The 27,053-nt window shown below is 39.3% G+C and overlaps 1 protein-coding gene across 2 annotated transcripts in view; it reads right to left on the bottom strand.

Annotated features, from left to right (window-relative positions):
• Positions 1-27,053, bottom strand: part of txndc11 (thioredoxin domain containing 11) — a 79,434-nt gene that overhangs the window by 21,607 nt on the left and 30,774 nt on the right. For both annotated transcript variants that reach the window (XM_059979149.1, XM_059979148.1), the window contains exons 5-9: positions 18,396-18,489; positions 17,514-17,626; positions 14,230-14,430; positions 8,929-9,676; positions 4,639-4,784 (exon numbers count right to left, since the gene is read on the bottom strand). In XM_059979149.1, coding sequence (XP_059835132.1) covers positions 4,639-4,784; positions 8,929-9,676; positions 14,230-14,430; positions 17,514-17,626; positions 18,396-18,489 — 1,302 coding nt within the window. The remainder of the gene's footprint in view (positions 1-4,638; positions 4,785-8,928; positions 9,677-14,229; positions 14,431-17,513; positions 17,627-18,395; positions 18,490-27,053) is intronic.

Here is a 27,053-nt window from a genome sequence, read left to right as displayed (position 1 = left end):
TCTCAAAGATGGACCTGGTAGGATGATACTTCAAAGGGTATAAAAACAATTTAACTCAGAACTTTAGGATGGCAGAACAAGAGGGGCGAAGGTACAGAGTTCACTACAAGGAAAATAATTGAAAGAGGCCTGTAAGCCAGGATAAAAGCTTTAAGAGAAGTTTTGATATTTCATCTACTTCCCATTCCAATCCTTTTAAGTGCCAGACTAAACCAGATTCCATGTACTGTAAACACTTTGCCATCCAGATATATCAACTACTAATCTGCTGGAAGAGGACATGTGCCAGAAAGGGTGTCAATGAGACAGAGAGCAGGAAGAGAGCCTAGTGACACAGTGCCATGCCAACACTTCCCTCAATGCCAGCAAAACGAAAGAGCTGAATTCACACTGCTGAGGTCAAGAGGCTTGAGGGCTTTCAGTTCCTCAGAGTGAAGATCCCTAATAGCCTGCCCTGGTCCATTCACATTGACACCAAGTTCACCAACACCTCTGTTTCCTCAGGAGGCTGAAGAAATTTAGCATGACCCCTTCACCCCTCACTGTGGTACAATCAACGTACCACAGGAAGCAACCTATGCAGATACAGGTGTCACCCGCTTTACTAAAGACCCGCTTTTACGAAAGACCTACATTAGTACCTGTTTTCGCTAACAGAAAGAAATGTGAAGAGGATTTTTGCTTTTACAAAAAAGGCACCAGCTTTAAAACTGTGTTTACCCCAAGAAAGACTACAATGACCGTGAAGCTTTGTGCAGGCAGGTGTGTGCGGATGTGTGTACATGCCAATTTTTTCTACAAATCGGTTTTGGCTTAATCTTCCCGATTCTGATAAGTGAAACTACGCTATATATACATTATTTCCACTTTATTTAGGCTGTGTATTTATTATATCATTCCTGCTTTTACTATATATTGGAGTTATTTTAGGTGTTATGTGCTATTTGGTTTGATTTGGTAGGTTATTTTTTGGGTCTGGGAATGCTCAAAAATTTTTCCCATATAAATTAATGGTAATTGCTTCTTCACTTTACACCATTTCAGCTTATGAAAGGTTTTATAGGAACGCTCTACTTTCGGATAGCGGGGGGAAGCCTGTATATCATGATTTGGTATGGCAACTGCTCTGCCCATGACAAGAAACTGCAGAGAGTTGTAGGCACAGCTCAGCACATTACAGGAACCAGCCTCCATTCCATGGTCTCTGATTATGCTGGCTGAATTACTGAAGCAGTGAGGTATAGACAAACACTCCACTCATCCCAGACAACCTCTGTTCTCCTCCCTCTGATCAGACATACAAAAGCACAATACACCAGGCTCAAGTACAGCTTTCGTATCAATGTTTAAAGATCAGAAGCAAAATCAGGTTTAATACCACTGGCATATGTCATGAAATTTGTTGTTTTGCAGCAGCAGTACATTGCAATACATAATAAAAACTAATAAAAATTAAGTAAGTGAAAAGTGGAAAAATAAAGAGTGATGTAGTGTTTGTGGGTTCATGGTCCACTCAGAAATCTGATGGCAGAGGAGAAGAAACTGTTCCTGAAATGTTGAGTGTGTCTTCAGGTCATGAACCACCTCCTTGATGGTAACAAGAAGAAAGTATGCCCTGGGTCATGAAGGTCCTTAATAATGGATACTGCCTTTTAAAGGTTTCCTGGATGCTGAGGAGGCTGCGTTTACAACTTTCTGCAACTTATTCCGATCTTGCCCAGTGGCTCCTCCATACAAACTGAGAGATGCATTCAGTTAGATTGCTCTCCACGGTCCATCTGTAAAAATCTGCGAGTGTCTCTGGTGACCTATCAATTCTCCTCAAACTCCTAATAAAATATATAGCTATTATCAAGCCTTCTTAGGCATTTGAGCTGTGCCTAGCCACACAGCCGTGGGTGTACAGAGAGTAGAGCAGTGTGCAAAACGCACATTCTAGAGGTGTACCAGTGTCACATATCAGCACGGAGGAAATGTTATTTCCAATTCACACAGCCTGTGGTCTCCTGGTGAGGAAGTAAAGGATCCAGTTGCAAAGGGAGATACAGAGGACCAGATTTTGTAGGTTACAGGTTAGAACTGGGGTATGATTGTGTTGAACACAGAGCTGTAATCAATAAACAGTAAGCTGACGTAGGTATTACTATTGTCCAAGTGATTTGAAGCTGAATAGAGAGCCAGTGAGAATGCATTCACTGTAGACTTCTTGTGGCAAATTGTAGTGAGTCCAGGTCCTTACCTAGGCAGGAGTTGATTCTAGCCATGACCAACTTCTCAAAGCACTTCACCACAGTAGATTTAAGTGCCACTGGTCAACAGTTATTGAGACAGCTCATCCTACTCTTCTTGGGCACTATGACTTTCGCTCTTTTGAAGCAAGTGGGAACCTCCAATTGCAACTGTGAGATATTGATGATGTCTTTGAACATTCCCACCAGTTGGTTGACATAGGTTTTCAGATCCCTACCAAATACACCATCAGGGTCTGACACTGTGCGAAGGTTCACCCTCTTGAAACATGTTCTGATGTCAGCCTCCGAGACAGAAATCAAAGTCACCGATGCTGCAGGAATTCACAGAGGTATAGTTATATTTTCCATTTCAAAGGTGCATCAAAAGCGCTGAGCTCATCTGGGAGTGAAACATCGTAGCCATTATGTTAGGTTTTGCTTTATAAGAAGTATCGGCCTGCAACCCCACCCAGAGCTGAGGTGCATCCGATTCAGTCCCCAACCTCAATCTGAATTGTTTAATCGCTCTTAAAATGACAATGGTTCCCTAATACAGCAAGATGGACTTAGTCTCAAACTACCTTGTTATGATCTTGTACCTTATTGTCTGGCTGCACTGCACTCTCTCTGTAACTGCAACACTCCATTCTGCACCCTTATTTCTTTTTAAAACTTGTACTACCTCCATGCACTGTTGCAATGAATTGATTTGTATGAATGCTATGCAAGTCAAGCTCCTCAATGTACTTCAGTACATTTTTATAGAGATACAGCGTGGAGAAGGCCCTTCGAGCCACGTCTCCCAGCAATCCCCCAATTTAATCACGGGACAATTTACAATGATCAATTAACCTACCAACCAGCAAGTCTTTGGACTGTGGGAGGAAACCAGAACATCTGGAGTAAACCCACACGGTCATAGGGAGAAACGTGCTATCTCCCACAGGGTCGCCTGTACTGTAAAGCATGCTGACCATACCACCCTAACATGTGACAATAATAAATCTTTTATTTTAAAGGGGAACTGTCCTGCAAATAAAAAATACTAAATCTTAGAAGCATTACTACACATTCATAAATCAACAAGATATTTAGTGGATCTGGAAGTTGAATTGTTTAAAATACTGAGAAGTTCCACATCAACTTGTAGAACATCTACACAAATGTTGCTTATTTACCCAACAATATACTGAAAACTACTGCACGTTATTAATTCTAGAGTACAATCCCACTACCAATTTCCAAAGGCAAGATAAATTGCGATCAATAACCGTCATTCCATGAATTGACGATAAAGCATTTGATATTATTAACATCTTATTTTTGTTCTTATTTACCTCACATGTGAAGGCAATTACTTAAGGCAAGCACACATCTCTTGACTACCAAATGAGAAATCCTGCATCAGTCTTCAAGAAATGTTTGCAAATTTTACCAAGGCTGTTTCACAGCTGCCTTTTAACAACCACCCAGGAGATTAGAGGTTGCAGTGACTGCACTAACAAAATTGCTTAAGGCATGAAGCTCAAACGTGATGACAGTTTCTTGAAACCACTAGCCACAACAGCAGCTATGTGCAAGCAAGATCAGTTAGGATACAAAAATGTTTGTCAACACTTTTTGTAACTTTTAAGGTAGGAAATTGTAAAATCAAGAAGGCCTACTTGAAATGGAAGCACTTGAATAGGAAAAAGAAAGCTGGGGTTCATGCTCCCATTAGGCTGTGGTGATCACTCTGACTCACTAGTTTGTGCAGAGATAGAGATATCCAAGAGCTAGCTATTTTTATGTATTTTATATAATGACACTAGGAAGTACATCATCTTTCAAACTTCTCAATGTGCAGACTTTGAGCAGAATGTAAACTGGACTCCAAAGCCTTGGCTACTCCCACAACAAAGCACTAAGCTTAATGTATGCATCAAGAAATAAACAGAAGTTCAGCAATAGCTGTTGTTCCATCTTCTAAAGGAGGAAATATCATTTTAAAAGGAGCTACAAGAATACTTCAGTTGCTGGGCTTTGTCAAAATGCAAGGTTTCCTTCAACTTTTACAATATTGTACTCTGCTTCAGCCAAGTTTGCTTGAGCTTGGACCACGAAGTAGTTGGTAGTACAAAACCAAATGTGAATTCCATTGCAACACACACACAAAACTGAAGGACCGCAGCAGGTCAGGCAGCATCTATGGAGGAAAACGAACAGGGCTGAGACCCTTGCACCAGGATAACAAACTAGCTATTTGCATTATTTTACAAGAAAATAGGAAATGCTTGAAGGAAATGCATAATAATTTAAACTTTACATCACAGTAATTGGAAAATACAATGGCATTTTTAACAAGACAAGTGGTTTTCGCCATAAACATCAATGTTTGGATAAGTAATGACAGAAATAAGAGGTTCACCTTTTCGACATCCAGTACAATATTGTCGAATGTCTCAGTTGTTACTTCAGCTATTAAATATTCTTCCTGAGCTTTAGATTTGGTTCCAGCAATAAGATGCCGATGTAATGGACTGTATGCCCTGCTGTAATTTTTTATAATGCTTTCTGCAACACAAAAATGGTATTCAAGTAAAAATTGAATATTTCTAACTGCATGTTATTAACACAAATTTTTAATACCATCAGTTGTGGTTAAAAAAAAACACTATCTCACCAGCTCTTCAACCTAATTACCAGCACTAGTAATGTCTTTATTTCAGATTTCCAGCATCTGCCGTATTTTGATTTGTAGAATTCCATTGGCCTGACAAGGGGTTTAGATAGGGTGGAGCTTGTTAGGTGTTTAGGAAGGTTTCCTGACAGAATATGTGAATAAGCCTGGTCAGGTCTCTCAGTGGGAGAGCATTTTGGAGATAGTGATCACAATTCTATCTCCTTTACCATAGCATTGGAGAGGGATAGGAGCAGACAAGTTAGGAAAGCATTTAATTGGAGAAAGAGGAAATATGAAGCTATCAGGCAGGAACTTGGAAGCATAAATTGGAAACAGATGTTCTCAGGCAAATGTACAGCAGAAATATGGCAAACGTTCAAGGGATATTTGAATGGTGTTCTGCATAGGTACATTCCAATGAGACAGGGAAAAGGATGGTAGGGTACAAGAACCATGGTGTACAAAGGCTGTTGAAAATCTACTCAAGAAGAAAAGCTTACGAAAGCTTCAAAAAAACTAGGTAATGATAGATATCTAGAAGATAAGGCTAGGAGGAAGGAGCTAAAGAATGAAATTAGGAGAGCCAGAAGGGGCCATGAGAAGGCCTTGGAAAATAGGATTAAGGAAAACCCCAAGGCATTCTACAAGTATGTGAAGAGCAAGAGGATAGGACATGAAAGAATAGGCCCAATCAAGTGTGACAGTGGAAAAGTGTGTATGGAACTGGAGGAAATAAAGGTACTTAATGAATACTTTGCTTCAGTATTCACTGTGGAATAGGATCTTGGTGATTATAGGGATGACTTACAGCGTATTGAAAAGCTTGAGCATATAGACATTAAGAAAGAGGATGTGCTAGAACTCTTAGAAAGCATCAAGTTGGATAAGTCTCTGGGACCTGACGAGATGTACCCTAGGCTACTGTGGGAGGCAAGGAAGGCGATTGCTGAGCCACTGGCGATGATCAATGGGGACAGGAGAGGTTCTGGAGCATTCGAGGTTTGCAGATGTTGTTCCCTTATTCAAGAAAGGAAGTAGAGATAGCCCAGGAAATTATAGACTGGTGAGTCTTACTTCAGTGGTTGGTAAGTTGATGGAAAAGATCCCAATAGGCAGGATTTATGAACATTTGGAGAGACATAATATGATTAGGAATCGTTAGCATGGCTTTGTCAAAGGAAAGTCACGCCTTACGAGTCGAATTGAATTTTGAGGATGTAACTAAACACATTGATGGAGGTAGAAAAGTAGATGCAGTGTATATGGATTTCAGCAAGGCATTTGATAAGGTACCCCATGCAAAGCTTATTGAGGAAGTAAGGAGGCATACGATCCAAGGGGACCTTGCTTTGTGGATCTAGAATGGGCTTGCCCACAGAAGGCAAAGAGTGGTTGTAGATAGGTCATATTCTGCATGGAGGTTGGTGACCAGTGGTGTGCCTCAGGGATCTATTCTGGGACCCCTTCGCTTCATGATTTTTATAAATGATCTGGATGAGGAAATGGAGGGATGGGTTAGTAAATATGCTGATGACACAAAGGTTGGGGGTATTGTGGATAGTGTGGAGGGCTGTCAGAGGTTCCAGCGGGACATCGATAGGACGCAAAACTGGGCTGAGAAGTGGTAATTGGGAGTTCAACTCAAATAAATGTGAAGTGGTTCATTTTGGTAGGTCAAGTATGATGGCAGATTATAGTATTAATTCTAGGACTCTTGGCAGTGTGGAGGATCAGAGGGATCTTGGGGTCCGAGTCCATAGGACACTCAACATTGCTGCACAGGTTAACTCTGTGGTTAAGAAGGCATATGGTGCATTGGCTTTCATCAACCATGGGACTGAGTTTAGGATCCGAGAGGTAATGTTGTAGTTTTATAGGACCCTGGTCAGACCCCATTTAGACCCCACTTGGAGTACTGTGCTCAGTTCTGGTCACCTCACTACAAGAAGGATGTTGAAGCCATAGAAAGGGTGCAGAGGAGATTTACAAGAATGTTGCCTGGATTGGGGAGCATGCCTTATGAGGATAGGTTGACTGAACTCGGCCTTTTCTCCTTGGAGCGACGGAGGATGAGAGGTGACCTGAGGGAGTTGTACAAGATGATGAGAGGCATTGATCGTGTGGATAGTCACAGGCCTTTTCCCAGGGCTGAAATGGTTAACACGAGAGGGCACAGTTTTAAGGCACTTGGAAGTAGGTACAGAGGAGATGACAGGGGTATGTGTTTGGTTTTCTTTTTAAAAACACACACAGTGAGTGGCGAATGCGTGGAACGGTCTGCCAGTAGCAGTGGTAGAGGCGCATATGATAGGGTCTTTTAAGAGACTCCTGTATAGGTAGATGGAGCTTAGAAAAATAGAGTGCTGTGGGTAACCCTAGGTAATTTCTAAAGTAAGTACATGTTCGGCATAGCATTGTGGGCTGAAGGGCCTGTATCGTAATATAGGTTTTCTATGTTTCCATGACATCTTGCAATTTGCTAAGCTTAGAAATAATAGACAAAACAAATGATTAATCCATTTTAAAAATTTAGAGATACTGCCCGGATACAGCATTGTAACAGGCCCCTCTACCCCACACTGCCACAATACACTCATGTGACCAATTAACCTACTAATCCATACATTTTTGGAGCACCCAGAGGAAACCCGCAGTCATGGGAAGAATGTAAAAACTTCTTAAAGACAGCAGTGGAATGAACTTGGGCCACCGGAACTATAATAGCTCCATGAAGTGACTAATATTGTGCAACAAAATTAAATTCCAATCTAAAATAAGGTATTGCAGATGTTGGAACCGTGACATAAAAACAGAAACAAATATCTGCAAGCAATACCCAGATCCCAAGAAATTAAAACACAAAGAAAGTGCATTATTTCAATGCAATTGTTACAAAACAGTTATTTTGAGTTGGCCAGCTGCTGGTAAAGGAAAAATAAAAGACTTTCCACTCAAATCTGCTGAGAATGGACTAAAATCTGCAATTATCAGACTTCCCAACTAACTTCCCAATTAATCAAACTTACTTGACACTGATCATTTTTAGGAGGCAATTCACCTCTTCCACATCATTGTAGCCTTGAGGAGTAAAGCTAAATTGCTTGTTTGGAGAAAATTTGAAGATTTTCTGTCTAAGAACATTACTTGCATCCTAATTTAGACTGCTGAAAAGAAAGCATCCTCATCAAGAGAACATGCTGTAGCAAGATCGAAACACTCTGCAAGAAATATACTGTTCAGAAATTGAAAGAGCTTTACTGAGATGGATCTATGGTAAACTAAACAAGTAAAATTCCATAAACACAAGAATAAATATCATCATCGGTACATCCATAAAGCCCCTTGCAACCCAAAATTAGATGCACTGCAACACAGTTGCATAAATACACTAGATAAATGATTTTTATTTATTTATTACAGATTTTTAATTCTAGGGCTAAGCATGCAGCTCTAGCAAAAATAACTAATTTGCTCAACAAGAAGATTTAGTACAGATACAGCACAGTATAGGACCTTCAGTCCATGATGTGTTGTCTTTTTAAGCTACCCTAAGATCAGTCTAACCCTTCCTTCCTGCATTGCCCTTCATTTTTCTATCGATCATAGGCTTATTTAAGAGTTTCTTAAAATGCAAACTAATGCGTCTGCCTCTAGCACCACCCTTGGCAGGTTAGTGAGCAGGACAATGCAAGTATACATAATATTATGGAGCACAAGTTTGTTGTACTTAGATTTTAAAGTTAGAGATACAAGTCAAAATTTAAATATTGTAAATAAATCAGCAATAAATTTGGAAAATTAAATCCATGCTCATTTCAGGGTTTCAGGATGTCCATTACCCAGATTTGATTTTCACATCATTGCAGAGTTAAGGTGACCTTTCTTGAATGGGGATAGGTGGGGGGGGGGGGGGAAACAATGGTAAACTGACTAAAAAAGGAAACTACAGTATGTATACACTAATAGTAAACAAATTATTTCAGAAAATACAGTGAAATTTCAGCTGCATTGAAAATTGTTTTCATAAGTACCTACCAATCGAAGACTTATTAAGTACTTGTTTTTGGTCGAAGACATAATGAACTTCATCCCATAGATCAACAATGGTAGCAAATTCTTGCACTTGTGCAGATTCATTGGCTCCTAATCTAGTTGCAAATCTCCAGTGCAAGTTTGAATCCAGTAAGTAAAAGTTTAGAGTTTTATTAGTATTACAACTCAGTCCTGCAATGTGAGTATGATGCAAATCAAAAAGACCAGTTGCTCTACCCTCAATGTGAGGAAAATTATGTGAAATCATTCCCTGGCTGTGCTCTGCACTGGAAAACAGTTCTGAAGAAACAAGGGCATCAATATGTTCAGATGTAATTGGACTGCTGAATGTTCTGCAGCAAGCAGTGTAATAACTGAATGGGCTATAATAGCTCAAGAAATTGCTGCATTCTACAATCCTTGACTGCAATTGGAAAAATGTCTGCTCTCTGAGGTAGAATGAATCCAGAGCTGCTTCCATCTCTATGAAATTGCATTCTGCAATGTGGACCACACTTGGCTGAATTCCAAAAGTCTGATTAATACAGAGCTCACATATGTTGCGGGTCTGAGCTACAGAATGCCAATGGGAAGGCACTACTGTGTTACAACAAGGTTTTCTAGTCCGGAAGAAAGACTCTGTCGAATGAACTTCCTGATCTGCCTGCTCAGTCTTTTCCAAGTATTGCAGTATACGTTGAATGGTCTTGCTAGCATTACAGTTGCGATACTGAAGTATAACTTCTGTTATCTGAGAAATAAAATCAGATAAAATTCAATGTAATAATCAGGAAAGTGTTGTCACTAAACGTTACCCATTAATACATAGCACTGCAAAGGCACCACTCAATTCCAAACCACCTAACCTTTTCAGTTACCAAGAGATACTATACTGCAGATGCTGGAAAGCTTGAGCAACACCCACTGGTGGGACACAGCAACTCAGGCAGCAATATGGAGGGGTATAAACAATCAATATTTTGGGCCAAGATCCATTATCAGGACTGGAAAGAAAGGAGGCTTCAGCCAGAACTTCAGCTGTTTATCTCCTTCCACAGATTCTGTCTGACTTACTGAATTACCCCAGAATTTTCTTGTGTCTATTAAGTCATCAATTCCATGTTCCACATAGTTTGAACCTTTCTGTAGGAATAAGTGATTTGTTCACCTCCTGAAAGCCAGGTAATATAGAACAGAGTTGGTATATAGTTAAAAAAAAAACAAATTTTCAAACCCCAAAGTTTTTGAACAGACAAATATTTACACAACATCCCAGCCATTTTCTTGATTAAGTTTTTTTTACTTCAGCCAGAAGAACTACTTAATCATAATTTCTACAGACTGTGGTGCTACAGATTAGTATGCTTGCAATTTCAGAGGAATAATTTAAGCTATTTCCCAAAGGTTTAGCAAAAAGTGCAGGATCTGAAATAACAAATATCGCCACAATCAACAGTCTTATTGGCTGTTCTCAAGTAAAACAGCAGCAGAAATATTTCATACAGGCTCTGTATCTCTGTCATTTTAAATACTCAATAGGTAGATGGAGATATCTGCTTTATGAAAATGTATGGTTTTCCAGAAAATCAAATGGAAACCAAATCTGATGTCCCTACCTACTGGAAACCACAGGCCCAAATCAATAAATTGTTATTGTCTATATACAATGAGCATTGTGAACTGTGCCTACTTATCACATGGATGCAGTCATGGAGGTTTACAGCAACCAGGGAAGCAAAGTCAGTTTAAATTCCAAGGATCTAGGTGCCACAAATAATGAGCTGCTGCCTCGTCCTCCAGCAACCTAGATTAAATTCTGACCTCTGCTCTGGTGTCTGTGTGGAGGCAAATGGGACCAGCTCAGATAAGCACCATGTTCCGTATGGATGAACTGAGCCAAAGAGCTTGTGTCCATGCTACTGTATTGCACGGAAATTAAATTGTCCCCAGGTGATGAGAACAACACAGGTTGGACAACACACCTGATCAGGTGCTGAGGGACCGAGCCTCAATGGACATTTTTAATATTGCTCTAAAATAGTCCACTATACCGGCAGGCTTCAAGCCAATCACCATCACTTTGGTGCCAAGAGAGCATAGTACTTGGCCTAAATAATTACTGCTCAGTGGCAATGACTTTAACAATCATGAAGTGCTTTGATCTGCTGGTAAAAAATTGTATAAAATCCCACCTTCCAGCTACATTGGACCTTTTCAAGTTAGCCTACTACTTGAAATGTTCCGCTGATGATACCATAGCTTCAGTCTTTCACCCCGTCCTGTCCCACCTAGAAAACGATGCTTCCTGAGTCAGGATGTTGTTTATCGACTTCAGCTTGGCACTTAACGCAATCGGCCCGCAGAAGCTAATGGGTAAACTATCCTAGTTGGGTCTCAACACCACTCTGTAAATCGATCTTGGACTTCTTGATGGAAAGAGCCCAGTCAGTCTGAGTTGGCAGCGACATCTCAAGCTCCATCATACCGAGCACTGGTGCCTCCTCCTCCCAGGGTTGTGTGCTCAGTCCACTGCTGACTCATGACGGCAAGGCCAGATTCAGCTGAAACTACATCAAGTCTGCTGATGATACTACATACAGTGGTTGACCTCATTAGCAACAATGATGAGCTGACATACAGAGAGGAAGTAAAGGCTTGTCAAAAGATGTGAGCTGAACCTCAGGCTGGGACCCCTGCTGCTTGTGATATATATATATATATATAAATGACCTGGATGAAAATGTACATGGGTGGGCTAGTAAGTTTGCTGATGATACAAAGATTGGTAGTGTTGTGGGTAGCATAGAAGACAGGCAAAGGATACAGTGAATGGAATAAAAATCATCTGCAGATATATACAAAGAAACCACAGTGAGAAGTTAACCTGGCCAAATGTGAGTTGTGCCCCTTTGTAGGTCAAATGTAAAGAGACAGTACACTGCTAAGGGCAAGACCCTTAAAAGGGCTGATAAGGAGAGGGATCATAGGATCCAAGTTCACAGCTCCCTGGAAGTGGCTACACAGGTTGATAGGGTGGTTAAGATGGCATATGACATGCTTGCCTTTATTAGTTGAAGCATTAAGTTCATGTCAGGAAGTAATGCTGCAGTTTTGTAAAACTCCAGCTGGGCCACATCTGGAGGGTTGTACACAGTTCTGGTTGTCCCAGGATAGGATGTTGGGGCTTTGGAGAGAGTGCAGAAGAGGTTACCTGCCTGGATTAGAGGTCATGTGCTATAACGAGAGGTTGGATGAACTTGGGTTGTTTTCTCTGGAGCGCCAGATGCTGAGAGGAGATCTGATAAAGATTTAAAAGATTATGAAAAGCATAGATAGAGCAGACAGTATCCTTTTCCCAGGGTTGCAATGTCAAGTACCATGCATTTAAGGTGAGAAGGGGCAACTTCAAAGGGGAAGTACAGGGCAAGTTCCCCCCACCCCCCACAGAAAATGGTGGGTGCCTAGGTACACTACCTGGGCTGGTGCTAGAGGCAGAAACATTAGAGACTTTTGAAAGACATTTAGATAGGCACATGAATGTGAGCAACAAAGGAAGGATATGTGCATTCTCTATACTGAAGAGATTAGTTAGCCACTTAATTGATTTGGCACAGCATTGTGGGCCAAAGGGTCTGTTCCTGTGCTGTACTGTTCTATGTTCTACCGTATAAATCTTAACTGGCAGCTGTTTACATTGACTTTTTAAAAAAGGAAGCCAAGAAATATCCATGATTATCTTCAAGAACTGTATCATGTGATCTAATATTTAATATACTTATAGGCAATAGGTGCAGGAGTAGACCGTTTGGCCCTTTGAGCCAGCACCGCCATTCAACGTGATCATGGCTGATCATCCACAATCAGTACCTAGTTCCTGCTTTCTCCCCATATCCCTCGGCTCTGCTATCTTTAAGAGCTCTATCTAACTCTTTCTTTAAAGCATCCAGAGAATTGGCCTCCACTGCCTTCTGAGGCAGAGCATTCCACAGATCCACAACTCTCTGGGTGAAGAAGTTTTTCCTGAACTCCGTTCTAAATAGCCTACCCCTTGCTGTTAGTTTTCTAATAAAATATTTAATTGATTCTCGTCATTACTTACTGTGTCGAATGGCAACACAAGAGAGGCTAGAGGCACTACAATAAGTCTTTAAAAGTTCAGTTTTTAGAATAAGGGTGTTAATATAGAACAGGCAATATTCTTTAACTGCAGACTGATGTTCAAACTCTATCCTGGATAAATAATGTTGAAAAATTTTTCTACTGGCTGCAGTGATCCTGCATTAAATGTGTTTGGATACTTCTCAATAGATTTACATCATTGCATTCAAACACACACACACACACCTAGTCTTAATTTATTAATCTTACTCCCTTTACAAAATGATAAAGTATTACACTAATGACTGAAACATCCCCCTCCCACTTCAAAGTCGAGACAAATGTACAGGGAGTGTACATGCATTTAGTTGTGCAAAACTGAACATAGAATACAGCACAGTACAGGCCTTTTGGCCCATGACGTCAAGCTAAATTTTTAATCTACTCTAGCTGGTCGATATTGAAGATCAGAAGCCAAAGGTCAATTTGGAATTGAAGCACTTGAGACTAAAGGCCTGTTGGAGGACTATCAGTGTGTGCGGTTGGAAGGGAAGAAAGTGGCTCGTTTTGTTGCTATGTTGTTTTGTCAAACACTGTGGGTAGCCCTCGCTAGAATGTGTGGTGAAACTTGCAATAATTGTAATGCGTACAGTATGAGCAACCAGAAAAATCTACTGCTCAACACTCACTTTGAAGAGTATACAAGGATTTTACGAAATTTGCTTGTACTAGCATTAAAGAATTTCGGTATCTCTTGTGAGGAAATAGTTTACCTCTCATGCTGTGTCATACATAAATGATCATTTGCATTAAAAATCAAGAAGCAAAATAAAATCCTTAACAGTATTAAGGATTGAGAAAAGATTTTTAATACCTTGCAACATACCTGCTTCAAATATTTGGAAATGCTTTAAATTAAAAACAGAGCAAACCTCATAGCAAGTCCCATTAAGAATTAACTTGCTAAAGAGTCCGCTCTTACAAAGATTTTCTTTAATAAAAAGCACACAGGCACAAATGACATGGAGAAGTAACTTCTGTTTTTGCAGATTATTTTAACCAAATCATTTCCTACTGCTATTTATTCAAAAGCCTGTTCAGCAAAATCCTTCATATTAAAACATCTTGCATACACAGCAAATTTGAGAATAAAGACAGCATCCTGTGATTCCTACATATCCTTATTCACATGAATTAACGTCTCACCTCCTCCATCAGTGGCTGTTTTTCAGCTAATGGGCTGAAGGGGAAAAACAATAGTAAAGCCGGCCCTTTCTTGAGCTCATTATTCAGGAGCAGACTTTTGCTTCCATGTGGTCGCAACCAGTGTATAAAGGTCTCTCTATTCTCATAAGCCCAGCTGTAGACGTTCACTGCAGTGAAGTTTAGTATATCATGAGGAAAGACCTGAATTAGAAAAACAAACATTTCAAGATGATACAGGTCTTAACAGAAGCAGATAAATACAAATAAATAAAATTAAGTTTAAAAAAAAATTGTCTCATCTGTTTTCACTCATCCTTTAGGTCCTCCAGATCATCATCAGATCCTGATCCAACTTATTCTCATTTCCAAAGTCAGCTCAAAGCAGGATTAGTTCACAAGACCATCAATGGGAACCAATCATCCAACAATCATTTTTGACCCTCATGAATAGTTACATATTTCAATATGCCATATCTATTCAGTGTCATCTTATGCTATGAGCATAGACACTTCAGGAAATATTATTTTCCACCTACTCTTTAACATACTATATGACTCAAAAGCATTTTAGCTTTCATTTTCCTTAATTGCTTTATCCTCAAATCATCTAACTTAACTATTCTCAAATGTTCACAAGAACCAATCTTCAATTACTAGCACTGATGTTGCACTACTATTGAAAAGTTTCACAACACAGAAACCTATATTTATAAACAGACTGGAGAGCTTGTCCACTGAGGCTATAGGAATGGAACTGAAGAATCAGAAAGGATGACTACATTAATGGAATTACATTATAGACCACCAACAGTCTGCTGGAATTAAAGGAACAAATTTGTAGAGAGATTGCAGACTGTTGCAAGAAACAAATTTGAGATAGTAGGTAATTTTAAACTTTCCACACATTGACTGGGACTCCCATACTGTAAAAGGCTGGATGAGATGGAGGTTGTCAAATGTGTTCAGGAAAGTTTCCTTAATCAGTACATAGAAGTCCCAAATAGAGAGAGACTGTGATACTAGATCTTCTGTTAGGGAAGGAGACAGGGCAAGTGACAGAAGTTTGTGTAGAGGAGCACTTTGCATCCAGTGATAATAGTGTCATTAGTTTCAAAGTTAATTATGGAGAAGGATCAGTCTGGTCCCTGGGTTGAGATTCTATATTGGTGAAATTCTGATGGCACTGTAAAGGATCTAGCAAGTGTGGATTGGGACAGATTGTTCTTTGGCAAAGGTGTATTTAATAAGTGGGAGGACTTCAAAAGTGACGTTTTGAGAGTACAGAGTTTGTATGTTCCAGTCAGAATAAAAGGCTTAAGGAACCTTGGTTTTCGAGAGATGCTGAGACTATGCACAGCAGGTATAGGTAGGAATGAGCAAATTAGGTACTTGAGTAGTATAAAAAATACAAGAGAACACTTGAGGAAATCAGGAGGACTAAAAGAAGGCATGAGGTTGCCCTAGCAGAAAAGGAGAAGGAGAATCCTAACAGTTTTTACAGATATATTAAGAGCAAAAGAATAACAAGGGGCAAAAATTGGTCCTGTGGCAGTTCAGCATGATTGTGGAATCAAAAGAGATGGGGGAAGATCTTAAACTGATTTTTTGTAGCAGTATTTAGTGGGGAGATGGACACAGAATCTACAGATGTGAAGCAATGCTGCACTGAGGTTATGGAGCATACAGAGATTACAGAGGAGGAGGTGTTTTCCATCAAAGCAAAATAGGGCATACAAATCTCCAAGTCTGACAAGGTGTTCCCTCAGTCCCTGTATGAGGCCAGTGCAGAAATTACAGTGGCTCAAGCAGAAATATTTAGAATATCCTTAGCTGCTGGTGAGGTGCCTATGACTGAAGGTTATATAACGTTGTTCAAGAAAGGCTCTAAGAATAAGCTAGGAATTTATAGGTTGGTGAGCCTGCAATTAGTAGTGGGAAAGTTACTGGAAGGTATTCTAAGGGGCCGGAAATAGAATTATTTGGATAGACAGAGATTGATTAGAGATAGTAAACAAGGCTTTGTGTGTGTCTAACCAACCTTAAGAGTTTCTCTAAGAACATTACCAGGAAAGTTGATGAAGGTAAGGCAGTGGATGTAGTCTACATGAACATTAGCAAGGCCTTTGATAAGGTTCCACATGGAAGGCTGGTCAAGATGGTTCAGTCACTAGGCATTCAAGATGAGGTAGTAAACTGGATTTGACATTGACCTCATGGGAAAAGCCAATTGGTTGGCACTCCAATCGGAGACTGTGACTCAAGGAATGTCGCAGGGATCAGTGCTGGGTCCACTGTTGTTTGTCATCTGTATCAATAATTTGGATGATAGTATGGTAAACTGGATCAACAAATTTGCAGATGACACCAAAATGGGGCATAAGAGGACAACAAGGAAGGCTGTTAAAGTTTGTGGCTGAATCGGAATCAACTGGAAAAAAAATGGGCTGAAAAATAGCAGATGGAATTTACGCAGATAGGTGTGAGCTGTTGCACTTGAGGAGGAAAACCAGGTCAGCAGTAGGTCACTGAGAAGTGCAATAGAGAACACAGGGATCTTGGAATTCAGGTCCACAATTCCTTGTAAGTTACATCACAGGTTGGTGGGGTCATAAAGAAAGCATCTGGCAATTTGGCCTTCAGAAATCAAAGTACTGAATACAGGAGTTGGGATGTTATTTTGAAGTTGTACGAGATGTTGGTGAGGCTCAATTTGAAGTACTGCATGCAGTTTGGTCACCTACCTACAAGAAAGAAATCAGTAAGATTTACAAGGATGTTGTCAGGACTGAAGGACCCGAGTTACAAAGAAAGATTGAGCAGGTTAGGACTTTATTCCCTAGAGCGTAGAAGACAGATTTGACAGAGGTATACAAAATTATGAGGGGTATATACAGGGTAAATGCAGCAGCCTTTTTCCGTTGAGGTTCAGTGAGACTAAAACTAGTGGTCACAGATTAGGGACGACAGTTGAAACATTTAAGGGAATCTCTTCACTCAGGGTGGAAAAAGTGCGGAATGAGCTGCCAGACAAAGTGGTGGATACAGATTCATTTTCAACATTTAAGAGAAATTTTGGATAGGTACATGGATGGGAGGGGTATGGAGGGTACGGTTCAGATGCAGGTAGATGTCACTGGGCAGTTTAATAGTTCAGCACAGACCATCTGGGCCAAAGGTCCTGTTTCTGTGTTGTAGTGTTCTATGACTCTGACTCTAAAGACAAAAGCCATACATTATGCAGTAATTAGAGGAACTAATTGGAAACTGACTGATAAATAACTTACTAAGGAAGAGTTGAAATGTCTATGCATATAAATTGTTCCAGGATCAGTTACAGATATTTCTTTAGCCACCTGCTTGCTTGTAATCACACCAAAACGAATTGTTCCTTGATGATCTGAAACCAAGAGATGTTTCACTTTCAGCAGATCTCAACCATTGCAGGATTAAAACATTTCATGAAATAAGAGTGTACCCCTAGTTCTCATTAATGTTATAGAATATCAGCAATCCCCATAAATTACACTTACCAATGATAGTGTCAATATCAGAATTTGGAGAAATGCATCCTGTGACATTCAAATGAATTGCTGAGCAGCTAATAGATTTTTATTAAATACTGTGCAGAGATTTAAAACCCAAAGAAAATCAGAAGCCATCTTTCTTTGAAATGGTATCTCCAACGGCAGTACAACAAAATTTACTGATGTCCACAAAAAAATGCCACCAAAATCTGAAATTAGTGATTTCAAGTTCATGGTAAATTTATTCCCAGAATCTTGATATGACTTGTGCTAATGTTACCAGGAAATCTGCTACACATGCTCAAAGTTATTATTAGATTAACCTTCTAGGATTCTCTACAAAATACTGGATGAGGAAATGGTTATGTTTTACAGTTTTCAAAATATAAAAACTTTTATTTGAACATGCACAATAAATCCATAAAAAGATATGGATAGATATGTTAAAAAGTAAAAGGATGGGGAGAAGAAAAAGGACAGATAAATTCAAGGCAAGAGAGTTAAATGGTTTCCTGTACCTTAACATTCTAACTTTATTATAACTAATTAATAGTTATTCTTCAGATATTAAACAAAGTTATGTTAAACAGTGTGTGCCAAAAGTATAGTTTTTGTTTTGAAAAGATTAAAGAAAAGTTGTACCTCTTTTTAATGCATGCAATGCAGAGATGTAGAACGTCAAATAACCGGGAGGCTGTGGAGAGGTGTTGAACTCAAAATATCCAAGTACACCTGGCTGTGTTGGAGAAAGGGAAAATGAAGACAATTGTAAACTTTGAGAAGGTTTATCAGCATTGTCCCTTGCTGTCACAAAACAAAAGACAGTAAGCACCAAGTTCAAGTTACTTATATTTCCCAAAAAATAACGGATGTAATTTAATGCAATAAAGTCAAACAATTTTTCAAGCATGTCAGATAGCACGTTGCTGTTATATAGCAAGATGTTAACATTTCGCACATAACACTTATATGGTCCTTTTCACAAAGCAATAATTGAAATTAAACTAATAATGAAAATGCTAGGAATTCCATATTGTGTTTCGATATACTAAATTACAAATGTTATGAAACAAGCTATAGGTGATAGTTACAAGCCACTGTATTTAAATATAGTAACAATAACAACTTGGATTTATGAAGCATATTTAATGTGGTTAGAAAAAGGCATCATAAATGAAATAGAACCAATTTCAAGTGTTAATTTTCCAGCAATTTACATGCAATTAAGAGTCTGGCAATAAATACATTGCCAATTGCACTGAACTATGTTAAAAGGGAATTCATTTCATCATCTCTCCTTTATTAACCTCATGGTACTGAAAGAAAAAAAAAACAGACTATATTTCATCCAAACAATTGCCCTTGCTAAATAGATGAAGTATAAACTGAAAAAATGGGGTGTAAAATTCTTAGAGATCAAGTCTCAATAATTAAAAAAATGGCATTCAAACATATGGTATGGAGGAAAATATATTTGCATATTTTTTTCATTCCACTGAAGAATTCAACCCTATGCTGTCATTAAAAAAAAAAACTGTATTTTTACATTTAGCTGGGACTAAATGGTTGCACCTTTGGAAGCAACAACACAGAGGGATCTTGGGGTGCAAGTTCACAGCTCCATAAAAGTAATAACCCAAGTGGATATGGTGACAAAGGCTTGCAGCTTTGTCTTCAGGGCATCAAATATATAAGTTGGGAAATTATGGTGCAAGTGTGTAAACTTTAGTCAGGTTTCATTTGGGAGTATCGCATGCAACTCTGGTCACATTTCAGGAAGGACATGGAGGTTTCGGAAAGCGTGCAGAAGAGGTTCACCAGGCTGTTGCCTGGATTGGAGAGTATTAATTATGAAGGAGAGCTTTATAGTTGCTTTCACTGAAGCATCAGAGGTTGAGGGTAAAACTGATAGAAGAGTATAAAATGATAAGAGGTATACATATAGTGTAAATAGTTTTTCCCACCCCCATCCCACCAGGTAAAGCTGTCAAGTACTGGAGAACTTACTCTGAAGGTGGGGAAAGAAAAGAGTGCAAAAGAGATATGTGAGGCAAGAGCATTTTAGGTGTCTGGATTAGGCTGCCAAGGCAGGTGATAGAAACAGATACGTTAACAGTCTTTAAATGGCATTTAGACAGACACATGACCACACTGAGGGATACATATCATGTATGGGCAGATGGTACTGGTCAGATTGTCATTATGGTCAGTGCAGGCATGGTTAGCCTTTGGGTTTGTCCCTGTACTGTACTGTTGTTTCCTAAATGCTATGATTCAGTCATCCTACAACTTAAGACCCACCTTCCTTTGAAACAACAACTGTCTGCTCTAGTTTTCGTAGATTTCAAAATCCATCTACATCTCTTCAGCGATCACTCAGTTCAGTTCAAGTTTAGTTGTCATTCAACCATGACGACTATGAATACAGTCAAACAAAGCAGCATTACTTGAGGGCCAAGGGCATAAAACACTGTACCAAAAGTCATACACAGTACAAGGTAGATACAACGCTACAAGCACATACAAGGTATCAGAAAGATACAGTCACACAAAAAACAGAATCTAAGACCATGAGTCCCATGAATGTTGCTGCTGTCTGCAGTTGAACACAATACAACTCATCTATTCTTGAGTGAACAGTCAAGAACTCCAGCCTGGATGCTACATGGCCTCTGACACCTCTCTCTTCTGGGTGGCTGTGAACAGGCGATACTGCAGCTTGAGGTCTAAGCCTTGCTATGATCAAGGTCACACAGCTGCCCAACAATAAATATCAGTGGATCAGACTTGCAGAATTCCACATTCACAATGTCCAACAGGGTGTTTCGATCACAAGAAAAGTGATGAAGACAGTCAGTCGCTGTTAGATCATACACTGCCTTTGCGCACCAACTCCCCCGACACCTCTCTAGCGCAGGCAGCAACATGATCTGCACCAAGTCATCCAGCTCCTTCAGTTTCTTTGCCAACGAGTAACTCACTGTTAGGGTAGACCTACGGTTCTTAATATTCAGCAGGGTCTTGTGACCATTAAAAATAGGTTCAAGGACAATAACACTTCTGGTTAGCCCCGTAAAGCCTCTACGATCGAACATGCCACTATCTTACCAGAAGTAACCATCACAGACCTGAAGTGTGCTACCTTTACAGTAGAGCAAGGCATTCACTACAAGGGGAAGATTTATGACTGGGACTAGTTTATGCCGAAAATATTAAAACACACAAGTTAGGTACCACTAATAGAGGAAGAAATGCTGGAACTGACTTACACAAAAACTTCAAATTCTGATGAAAGATCAGTGATGCAAGTCTTCAGCCCTTATTTGCCTCTCCGAAGATGCAGTCTAATCTGCTGAGCATTTATGTTTCAAAACTCTAAAATCAGCAATTTATGTACCAATGTTTAAGTTCCTAAAATTCACTTCCTTTTGTACACACATTGAGCAGTAGGTATCAACAGATATCAGCTACCAAATGAGCAGTGTTTAGTTCAAGCTGAATTATACACAGTGATCACGTGGACACTGTTTTAAAGAGATACAAGTGACAGTTCAACTTCCTATCCATAAAATTGGCTGCAACAGATTCTTGGCAATAATGGAGGACATACTGGCACTGTGGTTCCTTAAGGCTGTCATAGCTGGTAGTGGGGGTAAGCTCCCACTATCTATTAAATGCTCCCAATGGTGTGTGCCTCTAATAGCCTCTGACAACCAAGTCCAGCTCCTGGCCTTCACATGGGCAAAGGTGGGTTACTGGTCCCTTAAAACCAGTCGCTTCGAGCAGATGGGGCTCATCAACTGTGCTTGGCAACTCATCTAGAAGGAAGTCTCTGATTTCAACCCTCTGCTGCCTTGTGGCTATGCCCTCTCATGGGGAAGGCTTTGGGAATAAACCCAAAGGAAAACTCTGGAGCTTAAGTTCACAAGGCAGTCCAATGTTGAGTTCAACTGTGATTGATGCCACTGAGTGCCAAACCATACTAGTCTCTGCTGGTCCTTTGGATTTGGCGGCATGGAGAAAGAGAAGTCTGCTGCATGAGAAACAGCTTGCTCTCCATATCGTACTGCCCTGACCTGTGTTTCACATAGACAAGTAGGACGCAATATCCATGGTCGACCCCAACCGAGGTCCTCACAGTGGCACTGTGTTTAAATTATGGGACGAGATAAATTAATTGGAGTTAAGAGTTAAAAAATAATAAAATAGCATTCAGGGAATTTAAATTAAAATAAGCTAGCATCAATAATGATGGCTACAAAACTATGAAGATTGTTGTAGAAGAACATCTGGCTCACTGTCATTTCTGCAATTACAGCCCATATCGAATTGTAAAATATTGTGCATAATATGATTTAAAAAGTAAGTGTTGGTCTATAATCTGCTCATTAAACTGCTTTAAAGGAACAGTAACCAAAAAATGCTGAAGTTTATAATTTTGCAAATTATTAGTTTAATCTGAAACAGAGGCTTTAACTTTGAATAAAGCAAACTATGGAGGCATACAAGACAGAGTTAGCCAAGGTAGGTTGGGAAACTGCATACAAGGTGTAACAGAGACAAAATAACTAACAGGATAAATGATCTAGCTGGGGTTATCAAATAAAACAAAAAGTCAAGACAAATAATGCTATTTTAATAAACATCATTCATCCAAACCTTTTATTTTGTTTCTGACAATAAAGGTTGGTCGCACACTCATCGTATCCACAAATAACATATCTGAACAAGTGTTTACTGGGAAATAAAAGCTATAAAATTAAATTAAAGCTACTTACACAAGAATACCTCTCTTATGATACCCCTATTTTCTCCTTAAGTTAGATCTGCCTCCTTGAGTTTGACAGATATCTGATCATTAGATAATTCAGGCTCAGCATTATGATTACGGGATTAAAACTGGAATTGAGTTAGTATTTTCAAAACATCCTAATGTCAATCCACTTAAAGGATACAGCAGTAAGTAGATGAAGCAAAACAGAATTATTCAATAGCCAAAGAAAACCCACATTCCAGAAAGTACAGTCAAGTATTGTCTTTGGCTTTCATAAAAGTTAACGGTTAAAAATTACGACACTGGAGAGTGTTTTAAATAGAAATCCAGGAACAAATGCAGTTTCAAGTCCTTTTGATTATGATTAGCTCTCAACATGACAGATGATACAAAGGAAACTTCAGTGAACCATTAATTTGGCAGAAAGACACATGGCACAGATCAAAAGCATGCACTCAACTGATTAAATATGATATTGATACAAAGCAAATTGTACAGAGGACCCATGTTATGGCTATTTGGGTAACGGAAAATTTACTTTACAGAATTCACTGCCTAAAAGTATCTTAATGGTTCATTTACAGCCCCTACACCATCCCCCCCCCCCATTCCTTCTTGATTGTTATATGATACAATGTGAATCAACAATGTTATCTAATCTCTAATGAATATTCTATAAAAGCCCCAGACATAAAATGAATTCTTTCAGCTGGGAGGTGCTGCATACAATATAGGTCAAAACTTAGTTACTTATTCTTTTCAAGTAGGCTACTGCAATCTCAGATTGCTCAGATTCAAAGACATCCTTTGACTTCGAGAAAACTATAGATTTACCACTCATGCATTAAAATGCTTTCCACATTTCAACTTTGATTTTATCCTTCCCAATTGCAGTGACCATTACCTCTACCAGTCTGGATAAGATGACAGTGTTTTCGTTAATTGTCCATATAACCATGTAACAATTACAGCACGGAAACAGGCCATCTCAGCCCTTGTAATCTGTGCCAAACGCTTACTCTCACCTAGTCCCACCGAACTGCACTCAGCCCATAACCCTCCATTCCTTTCCTGTCCATATACCTATCCAATTTTTTTTTTAAATGACAAAATCGAACCTGCCTCTACCACTTCTACTATCCGTGCCGACTTATTCTTTTTCCATGACTGGGATATTTCCTCACTCTTAATTGTCTTTTTCACTGGGTACATGCTGAATTCACATTACTGCTCCACATAATGTTACCAATCTAATACTTCCATTTTTTAAAAAATTTGGATACAGCACAATGACAAGCACTTCCAACCCCAATGAGCCTGCACCACCCATGTGACCAATGAACCTACCAACCCATACATCTTTGGCACGTAGAAGGAAACCTGAATACCTGGAAGAAACCCAAGTGGTTACAGAGAGAACATACAAACTCCTTACAGATAGTAGTAGGAATTGGACATCCTTCCACTAAGGCAGCTAGAACATACACAATATTCAAAATGTACGTATGAATAGTTTACAAAGTAGCACATTTATTTTTCAGGTAAATATTGATCTTTTTCAAATCAATATTTAAATCCTTTTTATAGCACCACGACCCAGTTCTATGCTGCTGCAATAACTTGGTTATATTTCTACCAGTCCAAACGCTACTAAAGCGACTTCTGCAATCACCTCTGTATTCACTTGATGTTCTGTTAAATCTAGTGCTACTCTGCTAGATGCTGTGACCACATTTCTACAAAATTCTAAAAATCTTTCCAAACTGTCCAAACCATGCCTCCCCATCTACAATGGCACAGAAATTGATTAACGATTTCATGTGAAATCTGATGGGCGAGTCCAGAACTAGAGGCCACAGTTTAAGAATAAGGGGTAGGTCATTTAGAACAGAGATGCAGAAAAACTTTTTAACCCAGAGAGTGGTGGATATGTGGAATGCTCTGCCCCAGAAGGCAGTGGATACCAAGTCTCTGGATGCATTCAAGAGAGAGCTAGATAGAGCTCTTATAGATAGCGGGGTCAAGGGATATGGGGAGAGGGCAGGAACGGGGTACTGATTGTGTATGATCAGCCATGATCACAGTGAATGGCGGTGCTGGCTAGAAGGGCCGAATGGCCAACTCCTGCACCTACTGTCTATTGAATTCTGTAAAGAATTTCTGTTTAGAATTTTTATCTTAAAAAGAAAAGCAATGGATTCAGTTTCAAAAAGCTTCTTTCATATAAAACATTTCAGGACATCCAGAAACAATGAGAAATGCTAAATCCCAGAAAATACCAAGTTTCATGGCAAAAACGCACACCATAAATTAACATGGTTATCTTAGTTTTTCGGGATTGTACTTGTTAAAAAAAAGATTTAAATATTGATAGAGCAATTCTGCCCAACTATTTTTTCCACTCTACCTTTCAATAAATGCCTCCAGACGATGCACTGAAATAAACAAACCTTGATGCTTACACCCCCATAAAGTTTTTTTTAATTTACAGCGTTACAGAACAAGAACAGCTTTTTTCATGTAATGCCATATCGTGTCAGTTGCAATGCAAAATATTCTTTGCACATTTTGCAAGTTCTCGGGAAAGTCCAAATTTAAGCTCATGGGTTCATTTAAAAAACAACACCTGGCAGGAAGTTGCAATGAATTCTCTGCTAAGGCGTAACACCACATGTGCTATGAATGTAAGAAAGTTTATATTTCAGTAATACAGACAAATCCCAGTGCCCAAATACATAAGATAGCCAAAATCGTCTCTCTGCAGCAGTGAAAAATCTCTTTGATTAAAGCAGAGATCAGAAGCAGGCCGAAAACAGTGAATGTGACCTTGGCTTATAAGAGCAAAACAGTCAAGGCATACCAGATGGTACTTTATGCTGTAGGAAGACACAGACGACAGTTAAAGACAAAGAATGTTGTTTAAGTTTTGTTCTTTAAGAAGCAAGGCTTTATAGAAAATTGTTAGTCAAATGTAGTTAAAAAGATCACTCAGGAAAGATTTACGGAATGATCATTGACTTTTAACGTTAATTATTCTTCTCACTCCACTGGTCCTTTAACCCACTGAGTATTTTTAACATTTTCAGTTTTATTCCAAAAGTTTGCAATCTTCATTAGTTCGACATTAACAACACTTTATCCTGAGCTAATGCAACTTCCTCTAGATTCTCCATGAGGAAACAAGCTTTCTGCACATACTTAGAGCTCAGACATTTCAAGATCACAAGTGTTGGACTCAATTCTCTCCAGAGGGCAAGCCAACTAGAGCTTTTGCTCTACAGCGCAAAAGAAGCAACAAGTTGGATTTTACAGTCTGAGATAAGGCTTACTGAAAGGGAAAGCAGTTTCAAATTCCTGGGTATCAGTATCTTTGAGAATCTATTCTGGGCCCAACACATTGATGCAATTACAAAGGCGGCACAACAGCAGCTATACTTTACTAGGAGTTTAAGGATAATTGGTATGTCACCAAAGACCTCGCAAATTTCTACAGATGTACTGCAGAGAGCATTCTAACTGGTTACACCACTGTCTGGTATGAAGCAGGCACTGCACAGGATCGGAAAAAGCTGCAGAAAGTTGTAAACTCAGCCAGCACCATCATAGGCACTAGCCTCCTCAAAGTCCAGGACACCTTCAAAAGGCAGCATTTGTCATTAAGGACCTCCACCACCAAGGATAGGCCTTCTTCTCATTGGTACCATCAAGGAAGTGGTACAAGAACCTGAAGACACACACTCAACATTTTAGGAACACACACAAAATGCAGGTGGAACGAAGGGTCTCAGCCCGAAACGTCGATAGTGCTTCTTCCTATAGATTCTGCCTGGCTTGCTGTGTTCCACCAGTATTTTGTGTGTGTTGGCTGATTTTCCAGCACCTGCAGATTTCCTCATCTCAACATTATTAGGAACAGCTTCTTCCCTTCTGCCTTAAAATTTCTGAATGGACAATGAATTCATGAACACCTCAGTACTTTTCCCTCTTTTTGCACAATATATACTTAATTACATTAAGTTTCCTGACAGGTCACAGCATCACAGGATATGGCGAGAAGGCAGGTATATGGGATCAGCTAAGATAGAATGGCAGAGCCGACTCAATGGCCTAATTCTGCTCCTATGTCATGTAATTTATAGTTTAAAATTATGTATTGCAACCTACTGCTGCCACAAAACAACAAATTTCACAACGTGGCCAATAATATTAAACCTGATTCTAATTCTGATGACATCAAAGGAACTTCCCACAGAAATAACATAAGTGGCCAGGATCTTCCCTTTTCCAATCTCTTGGACAGAAGTTTTTAAAAAAAACCCCACTAACTCTTTTTGATACCATCAATTCTGTTGAAGAACACGTGGGCAAAAAAATGGAAGAAGCCAATGCAAACATTACAGAGAAAGGTTAGAGAAACTAACTTTAAGAAACTGAAATATCAAGCAAACTTGAATTTATAAGACACACTAAATCAATATTTTCTTTTATACAATTTGCTAAGTAGTTATTAATGCACCAAACATAAA

The sequence above is a fragment of the Hypanus sabinus genome, chromosome 9, assembly GCF_030144855.1.
Source record: "Hypanus sabinus isolate sHypSab1 chromosome 9, sHypSab1.hap1, whole genome shotgun sequence".
NCBI lineage: Eukaryota > Metazoa > Chordata > Chondrichthyes > Myliobatiformes > Dasyatidae > Hypanus > Hypanus sabinus.
The sequence above is the reverse complement of the archived record's forward strand: the minus strand, read 5'-3'. Positions and strand labels throughout refer to the sequence as shown.